The sequence below is a fragment of the Drosophila simulans genome, chromosome X (genome assembly GCF_016746395.2).
Source record: "Drosophila simulans strain w501 chromosome X, Prin_Dsim_3.1, whole genome shotgun sequence".
NCBI classification, from domain to species: Eukaryota; Metazoa; Arthropoda; class Insecta; order Diptera; family Drosophilidae; genus Drosophila; species Drosophila simulans.
In genome coordinates this window covers 16,191,191-16,212,627 of record NC_052525.2, presented here as the reverse complement: position 1 = coordinate 16,212,627, position 21,437 = coordinate 16,191,191, and the positions used below count along the sequence as shown (strand labels likewise).

Genomic DNA, 21,437 nt, shown 5'->3' with positions numbered 1-21,437 from the left:
TAATGAAGACCCATTTGGTGCACCCTAGGGTTAAAGCTGAGGGCACTGGGCACCCTTTTCCATTCTTTTCCTTTCTGCTCGCCGCACTTCCGCATTCAATGCTAATGACAGCTGTCAATGTGCGTGCCATGATGAACTGCTGCCCCTGGAGGAGAACGAACCACTAGAACCATCCGAACCATCCGAACCACTGACTCTCCGAAATCCAGAGCCATGATGATGGAGGGATCGAGGGTGCGGGCGGTGCTGTCCCATTAGGAGGGTTGCCAAATGGCCACTAGGGAGGTTTTATCGGTTCGAAATGAAACGGAATGAATTTCAAGAGTCCAATTAAATGTGTTAAAGGAATGGCATAAAGTTTAAAGTGGCAGCATCGGCAACTCATCGAAAGATCTTTAAAACAGGGTTCTAGTTCTAAACAGATGATCAGAAAAAGTGTTGCAAATGACAATTGAAAGCAACACTTGAGTCAAAAGCCACCAAATCTCGAATAAGTCAGCTGTACAACATTGATTAAATAGTTTATGTGTTTAGTAACCTTTAAAATAAGAAGTAATGCTGTTTTACAACACTTCAAATCATTTCAAGCTTAATAGGTTTTTAACTACCATAATGTTAGTTCTGATATTTGAAATGGTATGATATATATATGATATGTAGATGTGATATATAGAAGAATGCATACTATAGGATATAATAGGGTTTCCCTTCTATAACCTCCACTTTTGCACTTATCCCACCTTTAATCTTAAGGATATACCTTATTCCGAGTCTCTGGCCCACATTAACCTCCATATCTTCCTTTTCAGTGTCAGTTTGATTGTCGGAGCCCCCAAATTCGACACCTCCCGCTATCAACAGGGCGTGACCGAGGCAGGAGGCGTTTTCAAATGCAGCCTGAACGACGACGACTGCAAATTGGTGCCATTCGACTCTAAAGGTAAGAGAAACGCATATATATAAACGCATATATATGCACTTTAATTCCGGGGTAACTTGATCGAGTCTGAGTCTGTTGGCACCTCTTGAGCGCCGATGGGAGTTCCTAAGCGCAGAAGTTGGCGCCAATCCGCGCCAGAAACTGGCGCCAGGGAAGCAGAAATCGCAATTAGTTTATTTATGGCCTACACGCATGCGCAACCTTTTAGTATGCAAAATGCGAAGAATGCAGTGGCGCAAAAACGTAGAAAAAAAAGTAAATGCGAAAAATGCAAAATTTGCAAAATTGCAATAATATATTTTTAGACAATTGCCGCCGCGCAGAACATCCGCGGCACAAAGCGGAAACGATCACACACTCACTACTCGCATCCACTTCCTCCTGTGGCCCCAAAGTTTTTGCATATTTTTCGCATTAGCTGAGTTCTCTGCACTCAGCGTTTGTCTGCCATAAATATACGCAAATCGGTGAAAAAAGTAACAAATAAAAGGAAAAGCAAAAAAAAAAGAAAAAATGGTTAAAGTTATTGACACGTGCCCCATCAGACTGCAGACTCGATAATGGATGTTGGCCAACCACGGGGGGTGTGTCCCCATAAATTTACAGACCCCCAGCTCCCTGTTCATATCGCTAAAATAATATATAAATCTCTGCTCAAACTCATGCGTAATGTGGCTAAAAAAAAAAAGGAGTCAACAGGTGCTTCATTCAGCTTGCAGGTTCGTTGGGTTTGCTCATCTACTAAAGTGATTCTGTGATTCATCCGCTCATCTGTCAGCCTTCCATTAGTTGTTAGATCTTATTCACCATTCATTCATATAGCACACTGCGGTGACTTCATGACTAAATACTCATACTTAAACGGAAGGAAATGCATCCCTGTGTTCCGTGATTCATGATTAATTCGTTATGAATGCCCAATGATTCGTTAGTTAGTTAGGTACCGAGAAATCAGTGAAGATTGTACAGATTTCTTTCACAGAATATTCACAGATCCCGTTGAATCATTTGATGGATCCACTATAATCCATTATAAAAATAGCATACTTAACATCACTAAATGTCCTTTTTTTTCAGCAGCCAACAAGCACATTCAGCCATCCATCACATTTAATTACCATTTTTGATGGATTCACTCCTGGGCCTTTTATGCCCCTATTAGTTGTAAAGTTGTACAGCACCATAATAATTGTTTTAGCCCACTTTGAAATTTGTATAGCACCACCTCACTTTAGATCTGGAAATTGTGTCATAAATCAGTGACAAAGGAAGTGACCATCATCATTATCCACGTCGTTCTCGAGTGTTTTGTGTTCTCAGTGTAGCTTAATTAGTTTGCCTTTCTCCCTCCTTTAAAATACATATTAATTTCACCAAATTGTTCATTTCCGTCCACATTTTGTCAGAATTATTTCAGCGTCTTTGTTTTTCGCTGTCCTCAGAGATCTTAATCTTTACCCGCTTCTTTTGTACATTTCAAAATTATGTTCATTATCTTTTCTGCCGTTTTTGCTGACCTGCCATTTTGAAATACAAATGTGCGTTATTTATTTGACAAGTTAATAATATGAATCTCTCGTTTTCACAACAGGCAACAATCGCAATGTGGACAAGGAGGTCGTGGACAGGAAATCCTATCAATGGTTGGGCGCCACTGTGGCCACCGGTCGGGATAGTGACTTGGTTGTGGTAAGTGTGAAATACTTTAAATAATAATATAAATAATCATAAGATGATAATGATACTACATATTTCTGTAGAAAATAAAATCGAAATATACTTTTATTTTCCATTTTTTTTATTAAAGCACCGTTTAAGTCATTGATTTTATTTTTAGTTTTACGATTACCCAATGCCCTTTTGGTGTGCCCTAAAAATAGTTAATAACCCACAGATAGCTCCTATTATCGCCCGTTAAAACCCCGGTTTATGGGCCACACAAAGTGAGTCAATGTGAGGACTAAGCTGAAAGATACTTTCATTTTCCGCAGACCACAAGACGACCTATATACGAGTACTAACTAAGAGAGAAAAAAATCGAAAACCACTGGAAAACCCTGTCTGATTTTAGTGTTCACCGATGATGGCATCATCGTAGCTCGTTAAAATGTCAAATTGCATTGAAAGTGCAAGGGAATTGATGGCATTCGCCCACCTCATCGCGTAACTGACACCTTTTCCATTTCCATCATCATGTGCCAGGAAAATCTGTGAGGAAAATTACCTTTTTTTTATGGCTGTCTATCGCTCTGCCGTTAGATATCAGTGGGTGTTACGGAAAGAAGTCCGTGTTCTTCTCAATGGGGTTTTGGGTATGGTTTTGGTTTTCGATTTCTATGATTTTGTCATCACTGCGGTTCACCGGCGGATTGCGTCAAGTAAGCCACAATAGAAAACGACCAAGACAGATGGAAAACTATAATAAGATACCAATGCTCAGATACAGTGCTTTGTTGCTGCACAGTGAGAAATCTTCAAGTCATTTGTGCAAGTCTGCTTTTCAGCATTCGTGCAATGCTGCTTTGCTGCTTTGGTATTGCTATTTCCATTGATATGTGCTTAGTATTGTTTTAGCTTTATAAAATTTAGCTTATAAATTTAGCTTATAAAATATCAATATTGTATTCATTCTATGGAGTTTCTGTTTGTGCAAGTGCGCTTTGTTGCTTTGTTGCCAGTGTGCTTGTGTGCTTTTCTGCTTTTGGTGCTCGGACTCTTTAAGGTGCGCCACGTCTCGCAACTTTTGTTAATTGCGTTGGCGTTGGCTTCTTTTGTTGGCCGCTTGTTGACCGCCCACCCAGCATAAACATTTGATTTTCACTTTAGTTCTCAATTAACTTTGATTTGGCCCATTTGATTTTGGCCCTGGCGCACCAAGAACCGTTAACATTGATGGCCAGTACGCCCTTTTGTTTCCCCCATTTCTGTTACCCTTGTTGTTGTTGCTGCGGCCAGGTCAGGTCACTTCCGCCAAATGGGCAATGGTATATGGGAACCTGGAAACTTGGGAACTGGGTCTAGGACTGGGAATGGCCTTCAAACGCCCATTAACCGGATGAGGAGCGAGCAGGTCATCCATCGATTGGTTTTCGCTGCCCCAAGTGCCACATCACAATCCATCGAACGCATTACATCAGTCATCGCTGTCCAGGAATTATATCATCAGGCAGCTTTAAGAATGTATTTTGTCCATCGGTTCCACTTCATATGCAATCTTAGTTACATGTATATAGCATAGCATATAGCTTCCTTCAAGCCAAATATCCGTCGAGTTCGGCTTTAAAAACGCCAAGTACCTCGAAGTGACCTTTAGCCTGGCTCATTTTTTGGGCATGTCAAGCGTTTCCATTTCCAATTCCATTCTTTAAAACCAAATTGTTTGGTCGTGTTCCCGGCTTATTTCCTCAGCAGCTTAACATATTTTGAACGATTTTTGTTCCTGGCTTTGTTTGAGCTTTCTTTTCGCTGGCTTTTTAGTAGTTTTGAGCTCTCTGTCTGTATTTGGGCTTTTGTTTTTTTGCGCCCGATTTTTCTGTGTATTTTTTTGTTCATGTGGTTTATTGCCCATGTTTGGAGCAGAGTGCATACCAAAACGCCAACGATAAATTTTTGAGACATTAAACTGCACTTTTGCAGACGCCGTCGGTTCTTCCTGTTTGTTGTGGGAGCAAAAGGAAAAAAAAAGAAAAAAAAGAAGAAATGAAAAGAAAACAACAACTGAAGTCAAAAGTCAACACGTTTGACATGGTCGACATGCAGACGTTACCATTGCGAATGCCCAAGAATATCTGGGGGCACCCGCAAGCCAGATGCAGATGCCAAATCGGCTAGGCCCAAGGCAGCTACGATCTGAGGATCCTCTGATCCCCAAGTCCATCGATCCCCCGATCCCCCCCTTTCAGTGTTTACTATATATACCGATTTATATCTGTGTGCGAGTGCCCTGACCATATTGGAGTTCAATAGCGCTGCAATTTCGCAGATCGTGTCGATGATCATGTCGCAATCGAAGCACTGCAAACCAAACAGCATCCCTGCAGGAAATGTTGAACTTTAAGCCGACTTTCAATTACCTAACCAAATTGTTCTGCCCATGTATATATTAATTATTTATTAATATATTTGGTAATAACTGCTAGCTGTAGGATATTCCACAGGTTTAAATATCTCAAAAAAGGTTTCTTTAATTGATCTTCTTTCAATGAAACAGCCCCATGGTTGCATTCTAAAAGAATCACACTTTTTGCTGCATACTTTTAGACACTTATATTGTGTAATTATTCTGGCATTAACACCTGACTGCCCCATGTATACCCACCCACCCATTTTTCGATCACTGGGTATGCAGAGTCTAAAAAACGTAGCAAAACGAGACCGCACGACATGCGGCACATGCCCCCGGGCGAGGGCATCCGCGAAAGAGACGGCTATATGGGCGGAGGGAGCGAGACGCAGCGTTGCGAGTGAGTTCACAGTGATGTCACCTTGGTGTTGCTGCGCCGCTGATTGCGGATCATGGCCATTGTGGGCGGTGACGATGGCGATGGCGATGGCCACCCCGCCCACTCGGCGACAAGTTGTTGATTGGGGCCACAGTCGAAGTGTGATCTCATACGAATACTTTTTTTTTTTTGGGGCTACAGCATCCAATTGTTGCCTGATCCTTGGCCCAAATTCACAGCAATTAATGGTGACCCAATTTTATTAATACTTTTTACAATCGGCGGAGTCACATCTCCCTTAGAGTGTTTATTAGCCCGCTTTTGGGGTCACCGCTGAAAATGTATGCCAATATTTACCAAGTTAAATATGAACACTGGTAGAAAATGTATATAAATTGCTTAATGTTTTGACTAAATGGTAAAACACTTATTCGAAGTGCAATAAACGAACTTCGTAGCCAACTTTCTTGCCATAAATAAGGCATCTGGAAATGGTAGCGATATATATTCGTATATACATATGTACATATAGGCCACCACTCTTGGCCAAAACCCATATTCATAACCATAATTTTTGATTTCAATGCTCGGGATGAAGAGCAACTTGGGACCTGTTCGGACCATTCGGTATCCATTCTCCACCGGCCGCTCCTCATTTGCATATCTAACTATTTTACCGCGAACTGCAAACTGTGTTTGGGCCGCTCAGTTAGCCAAAGAATCTGTCTGCCGGCCAACTGATAATAAAGTTTTTAATAGGAAATTGCTATTAACTTATTGATCATGGCATGGACAATGGTCCACGCGGGCAATTGTTGGGAATTTCAATTGAATTGTTCAACGCTCCCCCGAGTGCCCAGCGGCAAATCGATTGTCTGGAACAGCTCGCAGGGTCTTGTTTTTTATTATTATTTACCCATTTCTTATGCATACACTGGGAAAAACATGGGGTACTTGAATGATCACTTGATTATAAAGGGGCGCACCTTATTTGTTGTTTACTGAAAAAGGACTTGGGAATTTTAACGCTTCTGTTGTACAGTGGATTATGGGTGAAAAACTAAGAAAACCATTAGGTTTTCTCCTGGTTTTGAAGTTATTGGAATTTTATATAAATATGACTTAACTTTCCTCAAGTGTAAGTTTAGCTGGACTGTGATTTTTTTCGCGATATTTTCTTGGTTGCCCGTTTCTGCGCCTGCTTGCATAATATGGCCTGGCCCATAGATTTGTGATTCAATGGGGCATTTGAATGGTTTGGCCCCTCCATCCGCTACCATCCGATATCCGATCAGCATGCATTTTTGGCGATAGCGCGTCATTTTGAGTTTATGTCAGAGTTGCCAAAAGGAGGTGGAGGATGGAGGAGGTTGGAGGAGGTGGCTGGCGGATGGGCGGAAAAGCGACAGATACAGAGAGCCACTGGTTGCCATAAATGGCACAATATGTATAAATTTGTAAAAGTAATTGCACTGCGGAGACAATGGCCAGGCCTAAGATCTTGACGCTGATGTTGATGCCTCCTGCCTTCCTGCCTTCTCCGTCTTCACTGGCTGTTCCTGCCCCATACCCAATGCCCCATGCCTCATGCCCCATGCCACAAACTCAGCAAACCGCTGACCATATTTGGAATGGCACTGCGACAGAGATGGCTGAGACCTCGAGTCTCGTGCGTGTTTTATGTCCAACTGCCAGCCATTTATACATTATAAAACTATATAAACACACAGATCGGCTGGGATGCGAAGCGATCCAATGCGACGACGTTAACTCACTACCCAAGCACAGTGTGTCCATTGCCTAGGAAAAAAGTGAGAATGCAAAAAATACAAACCAAAAAGAAACACTTATGTGGAATGTGATTTTAATGCTTTAATATTAACAAACTTTTTCAAAAACAGTGCATATCTGAAAGTTGCTATTATTCTTGTACATTTATCCAAGGATTAGGGATCCTGTTTTAGGACTGTGGTCCCACTGTGCCTGGGGGATATGGGGTCTGTTAATTCGCTTTGGCCATTTTAGGAGGGCCACCACTCCATGCCTTTGCCGTTTCTGCCATGGCCTGCCATTGTCTCACATCTTCACCAAATAATTTCCATGCCTCCATGTCCCTCTCCCCCCCAGCTGCACCGAAAAAAATAACATAGTAAATACAACGTAAAATTTAAGTATTATATATAAATATATATTTATAAATATTATACAATTAAAACCGCATAGAAAGTGAAGGGATTTAAGAAGCCATACAAAATCATAAGTTTAGATATCTATACAATTAATTGAATTAGTCACACTTTGGTGTTAATCGCCATTGATTTCTCGCCGTGTAATGTACTCCATCTCCAATGATTTTCCCCATTTCCCATTGCAGGCCTGCGCACCGCGCTATGTCTTCCACACGATGACGCCATCGAGGGCGTTCCGCATTGATCCCGTGGGCACCTGCTTCACCTCGCACAACTTCGAGGAGTTCTACGAGGTCTCCCCCTGCCGGACAAGTGAGTATCGATCAGCGGGACAGGGATTAACATTAACCCACACCAATGGGCCTAATTCGGCCTGCGATTCGGTGTGATTCTGTAATTCGAGCGGCAGGGAATCCCTTGAAAAGCGAAATTCAAACTGTCAGTCGCCGGCATTCCTTCGGCTTTTGTTGCTTCAATTTCTTGTAGTTAGCTTTATTTATTTTTTTTTTTTGGTAATACTCGAGCGTATCGAATAACGGCAACTTTAGGGAAAGTGAAAAAACGTCAAGAGTGAACAACAATCACTTTGGAAACAATTTAGTTGGCTGGAACATGCTGCAGCATAAGATTTTAAGACTTTCTACAAATATTTGTGCTTTACTGCAGAAAGTTCAAATATCTTAAATATTAATATCAATATTAAAAGAAATGTTCAAGAGCTAAGACATAGTTCGATAACTTCAAAAGAATTTTAAAAAGACTTTCAATGTTTGGATTACAAAGTTTATTATTCGATTCGTGAGCGAAATATAGCTTCTTTTACGAATGCAGCTGTTTTCGAAAGTGAAGTTTTTGATGTTCGCTCGTTTTTCGAACACAACTTAGCCCTAAGTGACTAATTTGAAGTCATTTGGAGGCATAAACCAACAGCGGATCGAATCGTAAACCTTTGCAACCCAGAAAATCCCCACCCATCATCTGGATGGACTGAAAGATTTATGCGACTTGACAGCCGACAAATGCGCAGCGTCGAAAACTTTTGAAAAAACATATGCATGCCGTGTAGTGCGGTGTTTGTAAATCTAAAAATATTTGATTCGATGTTTTGTAGTTTTATTTCTTTCGTTCTGATGCATTTGTTTTTCTGGCTTTTACCTCACATTTACTTTCCCTGCCTTTCTATTTTATTTTGTTTTTATTATTTTTTTGTTTTTTACGCTTTATTTTTTCCGTTGATTTTGGGACAGCCTGCCAAATTTGTTTGGTTAGTCATCGCATTATCCGACTTTACCGACTATATCTAGGTCTATATAAATGGTCATATAGATACATACATGTGCCAGCACACATGGGGCAGTCGCGTCCTCCTCCTCCGCAAAGTTTCGATGAGGTGTGATTATTTTTAGCAGTGCCTCGCAGATGCAAAGCATTCAACTGGCGTGTCTATATATTTGTGCATATATCTTTCGGATTTTTAAGGAGCTATATCCGTATATATGTATGTACCTATGTGTGTTTACGTATGAGTCGTACTATATGAGGGCTAGCATATGGCCATTAGTCGGGGTTGTGACTCTTGAACTAGTTTATCATACGGAAGAATTGCTATGCTTATTTAAATTTTCAGCTTTATGGCTTATTTACTTGGTGTGGTTCGTGGAATGGCCAAGAATATGATGGCATTTGCATATGATGCATTTGGTTGAAGCCTCTGAGTCAATCGAGGTGGCTGTAGTAAACTGATTCATTCAGAAAAATATTCCATTTTTAGATACTTGGTCCATGGAATACAACTGCTTATCGAACACGTTTTGTATGATATACACTTTCGAGAAATCTAGTTCTAATCAAAAAATATAAAATATTATTCACTGTGCTCGGTGAAAAAAGCTAAATATAATTCACATTGACCTAGAATTTCTTGAGCTTAAAAGTGGCTTAATAAACCTAACTTAACTAACTAAAAACTCACTTTATGGCAGTATCATTTGGAGAATTTAATATGCTTGTTTAATAATTGGTTATATATATATATTTTTTTTTTTTTAATTTTTATTGGCTATATTTCTCTGAACCAGTTGCCTGAGCTCATTTGAGGCGATTGCTCAATCCGCGGCCAATGTGGCCCATCCAAGGGCGATTTATAGATTCTAAACACACGCGAATGGGCCAACTCGATTCCCAGTGGCCTTTTTGTTGCGTTATTAATGCTGTTGTTGTGAAATGATTAGCAGCAACATCAGCAGCAGCAGCAGCAGCAGCAACAACTCATCCTGACAGTCGGTTGAGCACATTCCGACATCACTGAAAGCAATAAATACCAACTTAACGCACAAAATGCCAAACTAAATAGTTAAAGGAAAAGAGGGGTAAATCAAAGTACAAAGCAATCGAGTCGAATCGAGTGGAGTGGAGTGGAGTGGAGTGGAGTGACCAAGCCAAGTTGAAATGTCGGCGAAGGAGCGGAGTTCTCGGCGTGCCCTTGCTAAAAACTAATTGTAATTCAAGACGGGGCGATTTTATTATGGGAATTACTACAACTGCCAAGACAATGCCATGGGTATGCTCACGTACGAGGACCTGTGTGCGTTACGATTATACAAAAAAAAATACAAAAAAAAAAAAAGACGAGTTAAAAGAGTTGACTTATGCGATTGCCGGTGCCAGCAGCAACATGTTGCTGCCGTCGCTGCTGTCGCTGAGCTCAAATTGAAACACTTCGAGACAAATTGTTATCGTTTAATTTGATCAAACGCACGATCTGCCTGTTGATTTCTCTGTTGTTTTTGCTCCAGGGAACCCTTGCCCGCTCCCCTTTTTAGCTGGAGGCCTGGCTTTTATCCGAGCATGCGACATCAAGTTGTTGGTGTTGCAAGAAATACCCTTTCCTCAAAACAGGATATTACCAATTTGACAAGGGAATGGAAGGCAAATGAAATAAAATCCAGTTTGAAGCGCTTATATTGAAGGAAAAGTTCGCCATTGGGGGACATGGTTAAATGCCCACCAGTGGGCGCCACAATTTTCAAATGGTGCAACTACCATGATGGCATTGCTATAGAGTATCCTAGCACTCGACTTTCGGCCGTTTTATTTCTTGTTGAGCTGTTTGCTGATGTTACGTGATTTCGTATTTGGTAGCAAGGCAACATTCGCCAGACACTTTGCCGGACAAACAAACAAACAAACAAAAGGCGGGGCCAACAAAAGGATGTGTGACTGTGCATGTGGGGATGTGGATGTGCTTGTGGATACATATGTATGTGTGCGGATGCCGTCTTCACTTTGGGCCTCGTCTTGATCTTTTTGTTTGCCGCTCGGCAGTTGGGGCTGCTGCCTTCATTGTTGTGTTTTCATTTCAATGTCCATCGCTGTGGCAGGCAAAGATCTTGCCCCAAAGGCGCGCTCTAATCCTTTTATGTTGTGCCAACTCGCTCGTCCAACTCTCGTCCAGCGTCTGACAAATAGCAGCGCAATTTATTGCATTGCATCGGTAATTATTTGCAATTTATTGTCCCACACACCGTTCCCCTTTTTCGGGAAAAAACAGCCCCGTGGCCCTGCGAACATTTATGATGAAATCGCACGATGCCTAAATGGTCAACTGCGTGTGACTGGCATTCCCCTGGCCCCAGCCTCCCAGTTTTTTTCCCTTTTTTTCTTTTTGCCCAATCACTCACTTATGCGATGCATTTCCATCTTTCGTTGCAGACAACTGGGGTTATCATCGCCAGGGCTCGTGTCAGGCTGGATTCAGTGCAGCGATCAACGGGGTAAGTATTCATTGGGTATAAACTGAACACTCCATCGAAGAACAGGGGGGATACTTATCCATGCTCCAGTGAAGATTTATACGAATGTTATTTACCTTTATGCCAGAAACAGAATATTAAAATAAATACCATTTAAAAATACAATTATTATTATAACAATTTCACTTTAGGGTTCTAAAAGTATGCAGCACAGCCCAAAAAATAGCGTTCTAAAAATACTGTTGCATTATTTAAGATACATTCTTAGGTTATTTCAATAGCATAGTTATTTAAGTGAGACAAATCTTTAGTTGAGTTTCGCCCTATATGATGAATTATAAATTTCGAATAATTGTAAGAGTATCCCAAGTTCGTAGTTGACATATTCCGATCGCTAGATCTTCGCAGCGCTCCCTTTTTCTCTCTCGTATTTTTTGGGTTTCATTGAGTTATTATATGCATGGAATGATTCGGATAAGACAGACGGATGGTCGGACGTGGGCACGTTTAGTTGGCACCTCGTTGGGATCGTGGCATAGCATTTGCATTCACAATTGCATCCCCAGCATTCGATTTGACTATTATGCACATATACGTACATACGTACATATAACTAGCTATGTATGTAGATATATTTGTAACCTCTTTTCTCCCGTTGCAGAATGGCTCGCGTCTGTTCATTGGCGCACCTGGCAGTTGGTATTGGCAAGGTAAGTGCACGTTTTTCCCACATGCTCCGTGTACCGTTGTTCCACTTCTTATTTATTTATTTATTTATTTATCCGTACCTCAATACCTTTTGTCTCTTGAGACGAGTTACTTTACTGTATGTATTTTGATGTTGCTGCTGTTTCTCGTATCTCGTGTCTCAATGAGGCTACCGAAATTGATCCAATGTACTTAGAGATAGCTAGAACTATAAGTAATATCCTTAAACCCCTCTAGACGATCCCAAGACACGAACACACACACAAACACACACGTAGTCTGGTTTGAAATTTGAATTTCGTTATCCCCGTTTTCATTTAGCATTTGTCTTCGTCCTTCCCCACGAAAGTATTGAATTTTGATTGCCTTCCGATGTACAAAATCAAAGTGATTGCATTAACATAGTAGTCCCTAGTTTAGTTTATCTTACTCTTTCTCCTTCGTGTGTTTTTAATTTTATTTGTTAGACAGTCCGTAACCTAAGTAACTTTCACAGATATATGAATATAGATACTATAAAAATAATACGGGTCTAGCTATATGTTTGTACCGTAATACCCATTTTCCAAAGGGAACTTATGTTCTCCAGTCTCTAACACTCGATCCGTAGATCTAAGCGGGCTAAACCAAATGTGCATCTGTAGAAGATGGAATGCCAAATTTAGCTGTATCTAGGATGTGTCTAAAGTGCATGTCGCATTGTAGTGTCCTCTAGTCGATAAATTATCATTAGGTAGATATTAAAAACTTGTTTCTTATTTTATACAATTTTCTGGCTTATAAAATATGTTTCTAAGAAACGATAAGTGTGCATATGAGAATGCTTATTCTTTTAATATACCAAGTATTTCGAAAAAGTTACTAAAGTCTTAGTATGTTTGGCAAAATGCCAATCAATTGTTTACTTTAGGTACAATTATTAAGTGCGCACTTATCAAACAATTAAAGTTACCTAAGTTTTGTGACGTACATTCATATACAGCTGCGGTTAAAATAATAGCACTACTGCAGGTGGAAAGTTGATTTCCTAAAAAAAGGTATTGAATGTTTTTTTTTTTTAAAGTCCGATTGCATGAATAATAAGTACCATATGTTGTCTCTCTAAGCAAGAAATTTTGACTCTCTCAATGTAACGGTTCTTTTTGTTTTTGGGCACTTTCTGCAAAAGGGCGCTAAATGAGGCGGTAACAAAAATAGCACTGACCACGTTTTTGCTGAATAAAATTAATAGGAGCGATTGCTTTGGGTTTTTTTTCGACATATTTTGAAAAAAGGAGTTGCATTAAAGGTTTTAATTAAATTTTTTTCGAAAGAAGACCAAAAATTCTCTAGTTATGGGTCGGGGAAAGCATTTTACCGTCGAAATAAGGAATTTGATTAGAAACATGATCTGTGAAGGTAAAACCTACGCTAAAATGGGACGGTTTTTTTTGTTTTTCAAACAATATGATCCGCAACGCACTGCTGTTTGTCGAAAATAACGAAAAACGTGGAAGAAAGCCCTCTATGTCCAATGTGGAGATCAAGCGCTTGGTTCGGCAAAGCAAGAAGGAGCCTTTTAAGCCGGTGACGGAACTGAAGAAGGAGCTTCAGATAGCTGCAAACGTGGAAAAAGTTCGCAAACACTTAAGACAAAACAACCATAATGTGTGCAGTCCCAGAAAAGTCCCGCTTTTGACTGTGAAGCATGTGGCAAAGCGAATCGAATATGCCAAGATACGCAAGGACTGGCCTGTGGAGAAGTGGCGCCACATTTTGTGGTCAGATGAAAGCAAAATTGGGTTTTTTGGTTGGAAAGGCTCTCGGTCTTATGTTCGGCGTCCACCACGAACTGAAAATAATCCTCGCTTCTCCTTTAAGACGGTAAAGCACGGGGGATCACACATCATGGTATGGGCGTGATTTTCATACTATGGAGTAGATCCGATTCATATGATTCAAGGCATCATGGATCCGCACATTTACACAGATATCCCGGAAAATATTATGGCGCTATATGCCGAGGATGAAATGCCGTTTTTTTTGGACATTTCAACAGGATAACGACCCAAAACACACGAGGAAGAAGGCTCGAAAGTGGTTTGAGCAGAAATCGATCAGAGTAATGAAATGGCCTGCTCAGTCACACGACTTGAATCCAATCGAAAAACTTTGTGCGGACGTGAAAAAAAGGTTTCTGAAGCCAAACCCAACAATATCGAGGAACTTTGGATTCATGGGGGATCGAGGATCAAGGATTCATGGAGCAAAATTCCTGAAAAACGGTACCAGGACTTGGTGGACTCCATGCCAAGAGGATGCGCAGCTGTCATTGCCTACAATGGTCACGCAACCAAATATTAATATTCTTTAAACATAGTTCTTAAGATATAATCCATTTGGTGAACTCTTATTTTATTTTTTTAGTTAGTTTTAGCAAAATACGAGAAACAGTGCTATTTTTGTTACCGCCTAAATTTGGAGTTTTTTTTTGTTTTACCAATTATTTTTAAAATATCCATTAGATCTGTTACCAATTTTATTATTTCGATTGAAAATCATTGTAGTATTTAAGATTAGTGGAAAAAATGATGAAAAAATGTCAGAAAATAGAGAAACGCTGGGGCAAACACGAAATGTGCTTTTGGTGCTATTATTGTTACCGCAACTGTATGTATATTGTGTTGTCGAGTTGTTGTCCTCCAATTCGTTTAACCCCAATTGGCCTAACGTCGCTCTGTTGTCGCTCCCAGAAGCTAACAAGATTGTACCGTTCCAAATTGTACCCATGTACCGTCTCAAGGTACTTTAAAATTACTTTGCTAACTCCGATATCATCTACAACTCGACAGCAGGAGTCAGCATTATAACCGTATATCGTATTATTGTTAATCGTAATTTAATGTATACTTAACCCCATAGAAGTTAGCTGCATTTACTGTACCGTATTTGATACACGATTTCTACTGTAACTGTAACTGTAATCGTATCTATAACTGTAACTGTACCTGTACCTGTACCGTATAACGCGTCATGTTCTTCCTGATCTAATTAATCAAAATTATGTTCTCTCTTTCTCTTTATATTTTTTGCTCCTTCCTCCACCTTCTGTCTCACTCTACACTCAATCAATCTCCCGTGTGTCGGGGCAAAATGCATGCGATTTTGTACCGAAATTGATATGAAAATGCGAAATGCATTCTGTACCGATTCCCAATAAAAAAAAAACCGAACCGCACCACTCGATCACCCGAACCCGTAAACCAATATCGAATCCCAATCAACAATCTTCCCTACAACTATTGTTGCTATTTGAAAAACTCCCGATATACCGAAAACAAAAACCATAAAAAGGACAAACCTACTCGATACCGCCCGATGCCGAGTTTCCATTTAAGCCGCCTCTTTATCAGCCCTTCGGCACTGGAGGTAATAATAATAAAAATGCCAAAAATAAAAAATAAAACAACCAAAAATACAAACAGCAACTATGCTTCTCACTCACTGCCTCAAAAACTCAACCGAAACTGTACCTACGAACATTAACCCAGCTCAAAAAAAAAGTACCTAAACACAAACACCAACACCCGTTCACACACAAAACTCCAATGGGAGTACCATTAACGGTGTCTGATAATCAAAAATAAAATACCATATCAACCTCATGAAAGCTCTTTCCAACATCAATCATCCATATATGAAAACCACCTTGGCAATCCATCGAAATAAAGCAAACTCTATAGATTTGTGCGATGGTTGGCAATAGAAGTCGCTAGAAGAAAGCTTGGCTTATTAATATCTGTGGTTCCATAGGTTCAAAAAATATACTTATAGTACCTGTCGCTTTGCTGAAATCTGCTTAAATGGTTATTGCCTAAACAGCTTTACTCTTTTTGGGAAAATTAGGCGAAAGAGAAGTTCCTTTAAATTATGTAACTGTTTTAGTAGGAAACTAATTTCTCTTTCGCCTAACAATGGGTTTTTCCTAAAGGGTTGGCAAAGTAGTCACGGAACGGCAAAAAGAGACAGTCGCCATCATAGAATAGAATATTCATTTAAATATTCATTCTAAAAGTATGCAATACATTTTTAAATACTTTGGAGAAAGTTTAAAGTAAATGTTTTCTAAAAAAAGAAAGTGATCTGTTTGATAAGCGTAGTGTAAAGAATTACAACTTCCAGTGCTGGAAATATTATAAATTATACATTTAAGAATTCCCAATTAAATACATATTATTTCTCTTGTTGCCTTCCCTCGTGTCTAGCCCAAAACCCGCTTAGCTTTTAGTTGTAGTGCATGTAGCTTATATCTGGTATTGACTGTACTAACTGGGCATGCTAACTAACCTTAATCTCAGCACGTTCGCCAGGCATGTTTCTGTTCGTAGTGCCCCCTGTAATCACACACATACACACGTAATCATCCAAAAACCGTAGCGTAGTATCTTGTGGTAATTGTTGTTGTGGCTTCCTTGGCTGGGAGTAGTTTAAAAACGTTCCATGTGCCATCTTACCATGTGCCCATCATCGTTGATCTCGTTGTTTGTTCTTGCCCAGCATGCCCATAGCCATTTAGCGCCAACAGTTGCGGTCACAAAACTAGGATATGATGGTAGATAAAGTTAACGAAGCGAAAAAAAAACAAAATTATCACCTTTACATATAAATTGTATTAAAAGTTACTATTCTTTTATTTTGACCGCAACTGAGGCGAAACCAACTCACCTGAAAACACCAGAGATATAGAGAGCTATCATTCTCGGTCAATAACCGGAGTATTTTCCGCTGATTCACAGGTATGGCCAGCTCCCACGACGTGACCAGGCCGGAGAACCAAGTGTTCTCCACCTCGGAGAGTGCCTCGGTGAACGATGACTCCTATTTGGGCTACTCAATGGTCACCGGTGATTTCGATGGCGATCGCAGCGAGGATGTGGCCATTGGAATGCCCCGCGGTGGTAATCTCGTCGGAAGGATCGTCGTTAATCGCTGGAACATGGCGAACATCTTTAATATTACGGGTCGCCAGATTGGCGAGTACTTTGGCTACTCCTTGGCCACCAGCGATGTGGATGGCGACGGCCTGGACGATCTGCTTATCGGTGCTCCCATGTACACGGATCCCGACAACGTCGAGGGCAAATACGATGTGGGCAGGGTGTACATCCTGCTGCAGGGCGGTCCCACCGAGGAGAAGCGTTGGACTACGGAGCACATTCGCGATGGCTACCACAGCAAGGGTAGATTCGGCTTGGCCCTGACCACCTTGGGCGATGTGAATGGCGATGGCTATGGAGACTTCGCCGTGGGTGCGCCCTACGATGGACCCGAGGGTCGTGGAGTGGTCTATATCTTCCATGGCTCGCCGATGGGTCCACTGGCCAAACCGTCGCAGATCATCAAGTCCGAGCAGTTGGTGGAGGGAGCTCCCTATCCGCGAACATTTGGCTTCGCCCTGTCCGGCGGTCTGGACATGGACGGCAATACCTATCCAGATCTTGCCGTGGGCGCCTACAGCTCCGACCAGGTGTTCATCTTCAAGTCGCGACCTGTGGCCGCAGTCAATGCCGAAACCAGTTTCGCCAGCAACTCGAAGCTGATCAGTCTGGACGACAGGAGCTGTCAGCTGCTCAGGGATCACAAGAAGGTGCCCTGCATGCTACTGACCACCTGCTGGAGCTACACGGGTCGCTATCTGCCCGAGCAACTGGACTTCGATGTGTCCTGGCTGCTGGACGCCAAGAAGTTGCCCAATCCCCGCATGTTCTTCCTGAGGGATGAGGGAAAGAACATCAGGAATCAGACGATCCGCTTGAACTATGGCCAGAAGTACTGCCTGAACGAGACCGTCTATCTGCTGGACAAGGTGCAGGATAAGCTGACGCCTCTGGAGGTGGAAGCCCGCTACAATTTGCGCAGTAGTCGTCCCTTGGACCCGATGGTTCGTCGTAGGAGGAGCATCCTTGAGCCGGTTATTGATCAGAACCGGGAGATCGTCCTGCGGGATGCCATCAACATTCAGAAGAACTGTGGGCCCGACAATATTTGCGAGCCAGATCTCAAACTGAAAGTCAGGTAAGTCAAGGGGCATAATCTCCTCCAGATGCACTAGGTAGTAATAAATATATCTATTGTTTATGGAACAGCACTGTGGACAAGTATCTGTTTGGCTCACCCGAACCTCTGGTCATCGAGGTCTTTATCTCGAACACCAATGAGGATGCCTTCGAGGCTGCCTTCTACATGGTCACCCCGCCGGATCTTCAGTTCAGGAAGCTGCAGCAGCTGGGCGAGAAGAAGGACACGCCCATCACCTGCTCGCCGCCCACTCCGGAGAACAACCACACACTCAAGTGCGACATTGGAAACCCGTTAGAGTCTGGAAAGATTGTAAGTTCGTTATTGGTGAAACAGAACAGCCAATGCAAATGTTTATATTCTTTATAGGCTCACTTCAAGATCAGCTTGGTGCCGGAGGAGAAGTACGGTAGCTCGTCCAGCTACGACTTCTACTGGGAGGCCAATTCCACGAACCTGGAGAAACCCGGCTCCGAATACGACAACAAGATCCGCCAAAGCGTGGGCATCTGGGTGGACACGGATCTGGACATCAAGGGCACCTCCCTGCCAGACTACCAGCTGTACAAGGCCGACGACTACAAGGAGTTGGAGAATGCCACCAAGGAGGACGATATTGGACCGCAGGTGGTGCACATCTACGAGATCCGCAACAATCGTCCCTCGATCATCGAGGAGGCGGAGGTCTTCATCCATCTGCCCTACGAGACAATCGTCGGGGATCCTCTGATGTACCTGTTGAATCAACCAGAAACCGGGGGCAAGATCCAGTGCGACGATGTGGCATTCAATGAGTACAATCTGCTGCTGGACGAGAAGCTCCTGAAGAAGTCCTATCTGCAGGCCCAGGGCGCCATTTGGAATTCGGCCCAGGTCTCTGGCCAATCGTCTAGCTCCTCATCATCCAGCGGTGCCAGCGTTCACATCGAGAAGGCCCGCGGTGAGGGTTTCGTTAGAGGAGTCTTGGTCAGCAATAGCACCGATGCGGGTGACAAACTAAGTCCCAAGCAAGTGGAACAACGGCGGCAGGAGGACACCTTGGAGGCGCTTGGGGATGCATCCTTCGTGCACCGCGATCGCGCCAGTCAGGCGGTCCAGGAACCACGAGTTAACCAGACCAGCTTCACTACCTACTCCACCAGCAGCTCTTCCTCCGGTTCGGGTGCTCCATCGGCACAACTGCGTGGCCACAGCACACAGGGTCACATCCAGATGGCCGGACCAGTTCAGCACACGAGCAGCTCCTCCTCTTCCAACTACCGATCTTGGCCAGCGCAGCAGCAGCAGCAGCATCATCAGCAACTACTTTTAGCCGGTTCCGGAGGATCTGGCCTTGGATCTCCAGTTACCTTTAACGACAAATCGCAATTTGGTGGCCGTAACAACAACTTCCACACCGGTACTCTGGATTTGGGCACCCTAAACCGAGGCAATGTGGACAGCGAGCTGTACAGGAGTCAGGGTCAATACCAGAATCCCAGCCAGAGTCTGGGCCAAAGCCAGGGTCAGTTCCAGGCCAATGCCAACCAGGGACACTACCAGGGACAAAACCAGGCCCAGTTCCAGGCTCGCAATCCGGGCTTCCAGGGACAGACTTCCTACCAGGGACAGACGCAGTACAGTGGCCAACCCGGCGGCTATCAGACCCACCATGTAACCTACTCCTCTGGCAGCAAGCCCTACTATGGCCGCGAGAATGAGGACTTCTACGACGAGGATAACCTGCAGCAGGCAACGCCTGGACACTGGAGCAGCAGCAGTAGCTCCAGCTCCAGTTCCGGCACACGCCGCCTGCGGAGGTCCAACGATAAGGAGGGAGCGGCGGAGAAGCCACAACAGATCGACCTGAACTCACCATGCCAGTCGGCAAGGTGTAAGAGCATCCGTTGCGTGGTAACGAATCTAGGCACCGAGGACGGCGACGCCGCCTTTGTGGCCATCCGTGCACGCATGGTGGCCAAGACGATGGAGAAGCTGGCCTCCAATGTGCCACTGAATGTGTCCACCCTGGCGGTGGCCAATGTCACACTGCTGCCCTTCATCGGAGCGCCCAAGGATGCCATCGTGAAGACGCACGAGATCTTCTACAAGGCGGAACCGGAACCGCTCCAGGTGCCCGATGTGGTGCCTCTGTGGGTCGTCGTCCTGGCCGCCTGTGCCGGAGCCCTCATCTTCCTGCTGCTCGTCTGGCTGCTCTACAAGGTGAGTTGTTAACCCTTTCTCTCGGGGATTCCAGTATGGATGTGATTGATGAAATATATCTCATTCCTTTAACCCTACAGTGCGGCTTCTTTAACCGCAACCGGCCAACGGATCACTCGCAGGAGCGGCAGCCACTGAGGAATGGATACCACGGCGACGAGCACCTGTAGAGTGCCGGGATGTCCTGCAGGTCCTCCAGTTTAGCAAAGGCAGCGATCGTAGCAAGGGAACTAACATAGCCACGAAATATCTCTAACATCGCACTAAAACCAAAACCAAAACGTACTAAAAACAACGAAACGGCTCTAAGACGTACTAAAATCGAGCTCTTAGTCGAGTTTTAAACCATGCGATGTCGACACGGGAGTTGCCAGTGGATAATCCCCTCTATATAGATTATTTTGGGGGATCAGCCTGCTGCTTGGAAAACACGATGGAGAACATTGTTAGAAAACAACACATTTAAACTTGCCTAGTCACGACATGAAGAACTTTCTAATGCGTAAAGGTTTTTTAACTTTAACAAACACACACTTTTTTTTATAATTTTTAGACTTTTGTGTTTTTGTTCTTTGCAAAAATTTCGAGGAAAGTTACACAAGTGCTATATTAATCTGTACTAAGGAAGCGAATTGAAGAAGTCGAAAGGAACCTAGGCTAAGTGAGTGAATGACTGAATGAGTCAGTTGAATGACTGAGTGAATGAACACTGATTGAATGTGAGTGATAGCCAATATGGAAATATCGAAGTTATAAGTTCTGAATCGAGAAAGAGGGGAGAATGTAGAGCCGATAGCTGCCCAATACTGCCACGCCCCCAGCAGCCCAGGCATGGAAATTAATACAGAGAAAATCCACACTTATTAGGTGCTACTGTAATTTTTTTTAAATCGCTTAAAATTATTCGGCGTTTGCCTAGTGCAAAGCCCATTTATGGACAATTGTTTGCCAAACTCAAAGTTTGCCTGTCGGAGGAAAAGTTACAACGCCAAAATGTGTTGAAAAATGCAAAAGAAATTATTAAAAACATAAAAAAATTATTAAATAATCTATGTAATTCTTGAATGTAAACTCTGTGTAAATACTAAAAATGAAAAACAAAATGGAAAGCGGAGATGGAGAACAGTTGAATCGTTATATTTAAATT

The 21,437-nt window shown here is 42.7% G+C and overlaps 1 protein-coding gene across 3 annotated transcripts in view; it reads left to right on the top strand.

Annotated features, from left to right (window-relative positions):
• The window catches only part of LOC6726179 (integrin alpha-PS2), a 32,567-nt gene extending 11,271 nt beyond the window's left edge, over positions 1-21,296 (top strand). For 2 of the 3 annotated variants that reach the window (XM_016172469.3, XM_016172468.3), the window contains exons 3-12: positions 810-940; positions 2,532-2,629; positions 7,757-7,883; positions 11,283-11,344; positions 11,985-12,033; positions 15,365-15,439; positions 16,807-18,085; positions 18,157-18,400; positions 18,458-20,290; positions 20,371-21,296. In XM_016172469.3, the coding sequence (XP_016039710.1) occupies positions 810-940; positions 2,532-2,629; positions 7,757-7,883; positions 11,283-11,344; positions 11,985-12,033; positions 15,365-15,439; positions 16,807-18,085; positions 18,157-18,400; positions 18,458-20,290; positions 20,371-20,460 (3,988 nt within the window). In that variant the 3' untranslated portion in view covers positions 20,461-21,296. The remainder of the gene's footprint in view (positions 1-809; positions 941-2,531; positions 2,630-7,756; positions 7,884-11,282; positions 11,345-11,984; positions 12,034-15,364; positions 15,440-16,806; positions 18,086-18,156; positions 18,401-18,457; positions 20,291-20,370) is intronic. The other variant, XM_016172467.3, reaches the window with a different exon arrangement.
• The last annotated feature ends 141 nt before the right edge of the window (positions 21,297-21,437 follow it).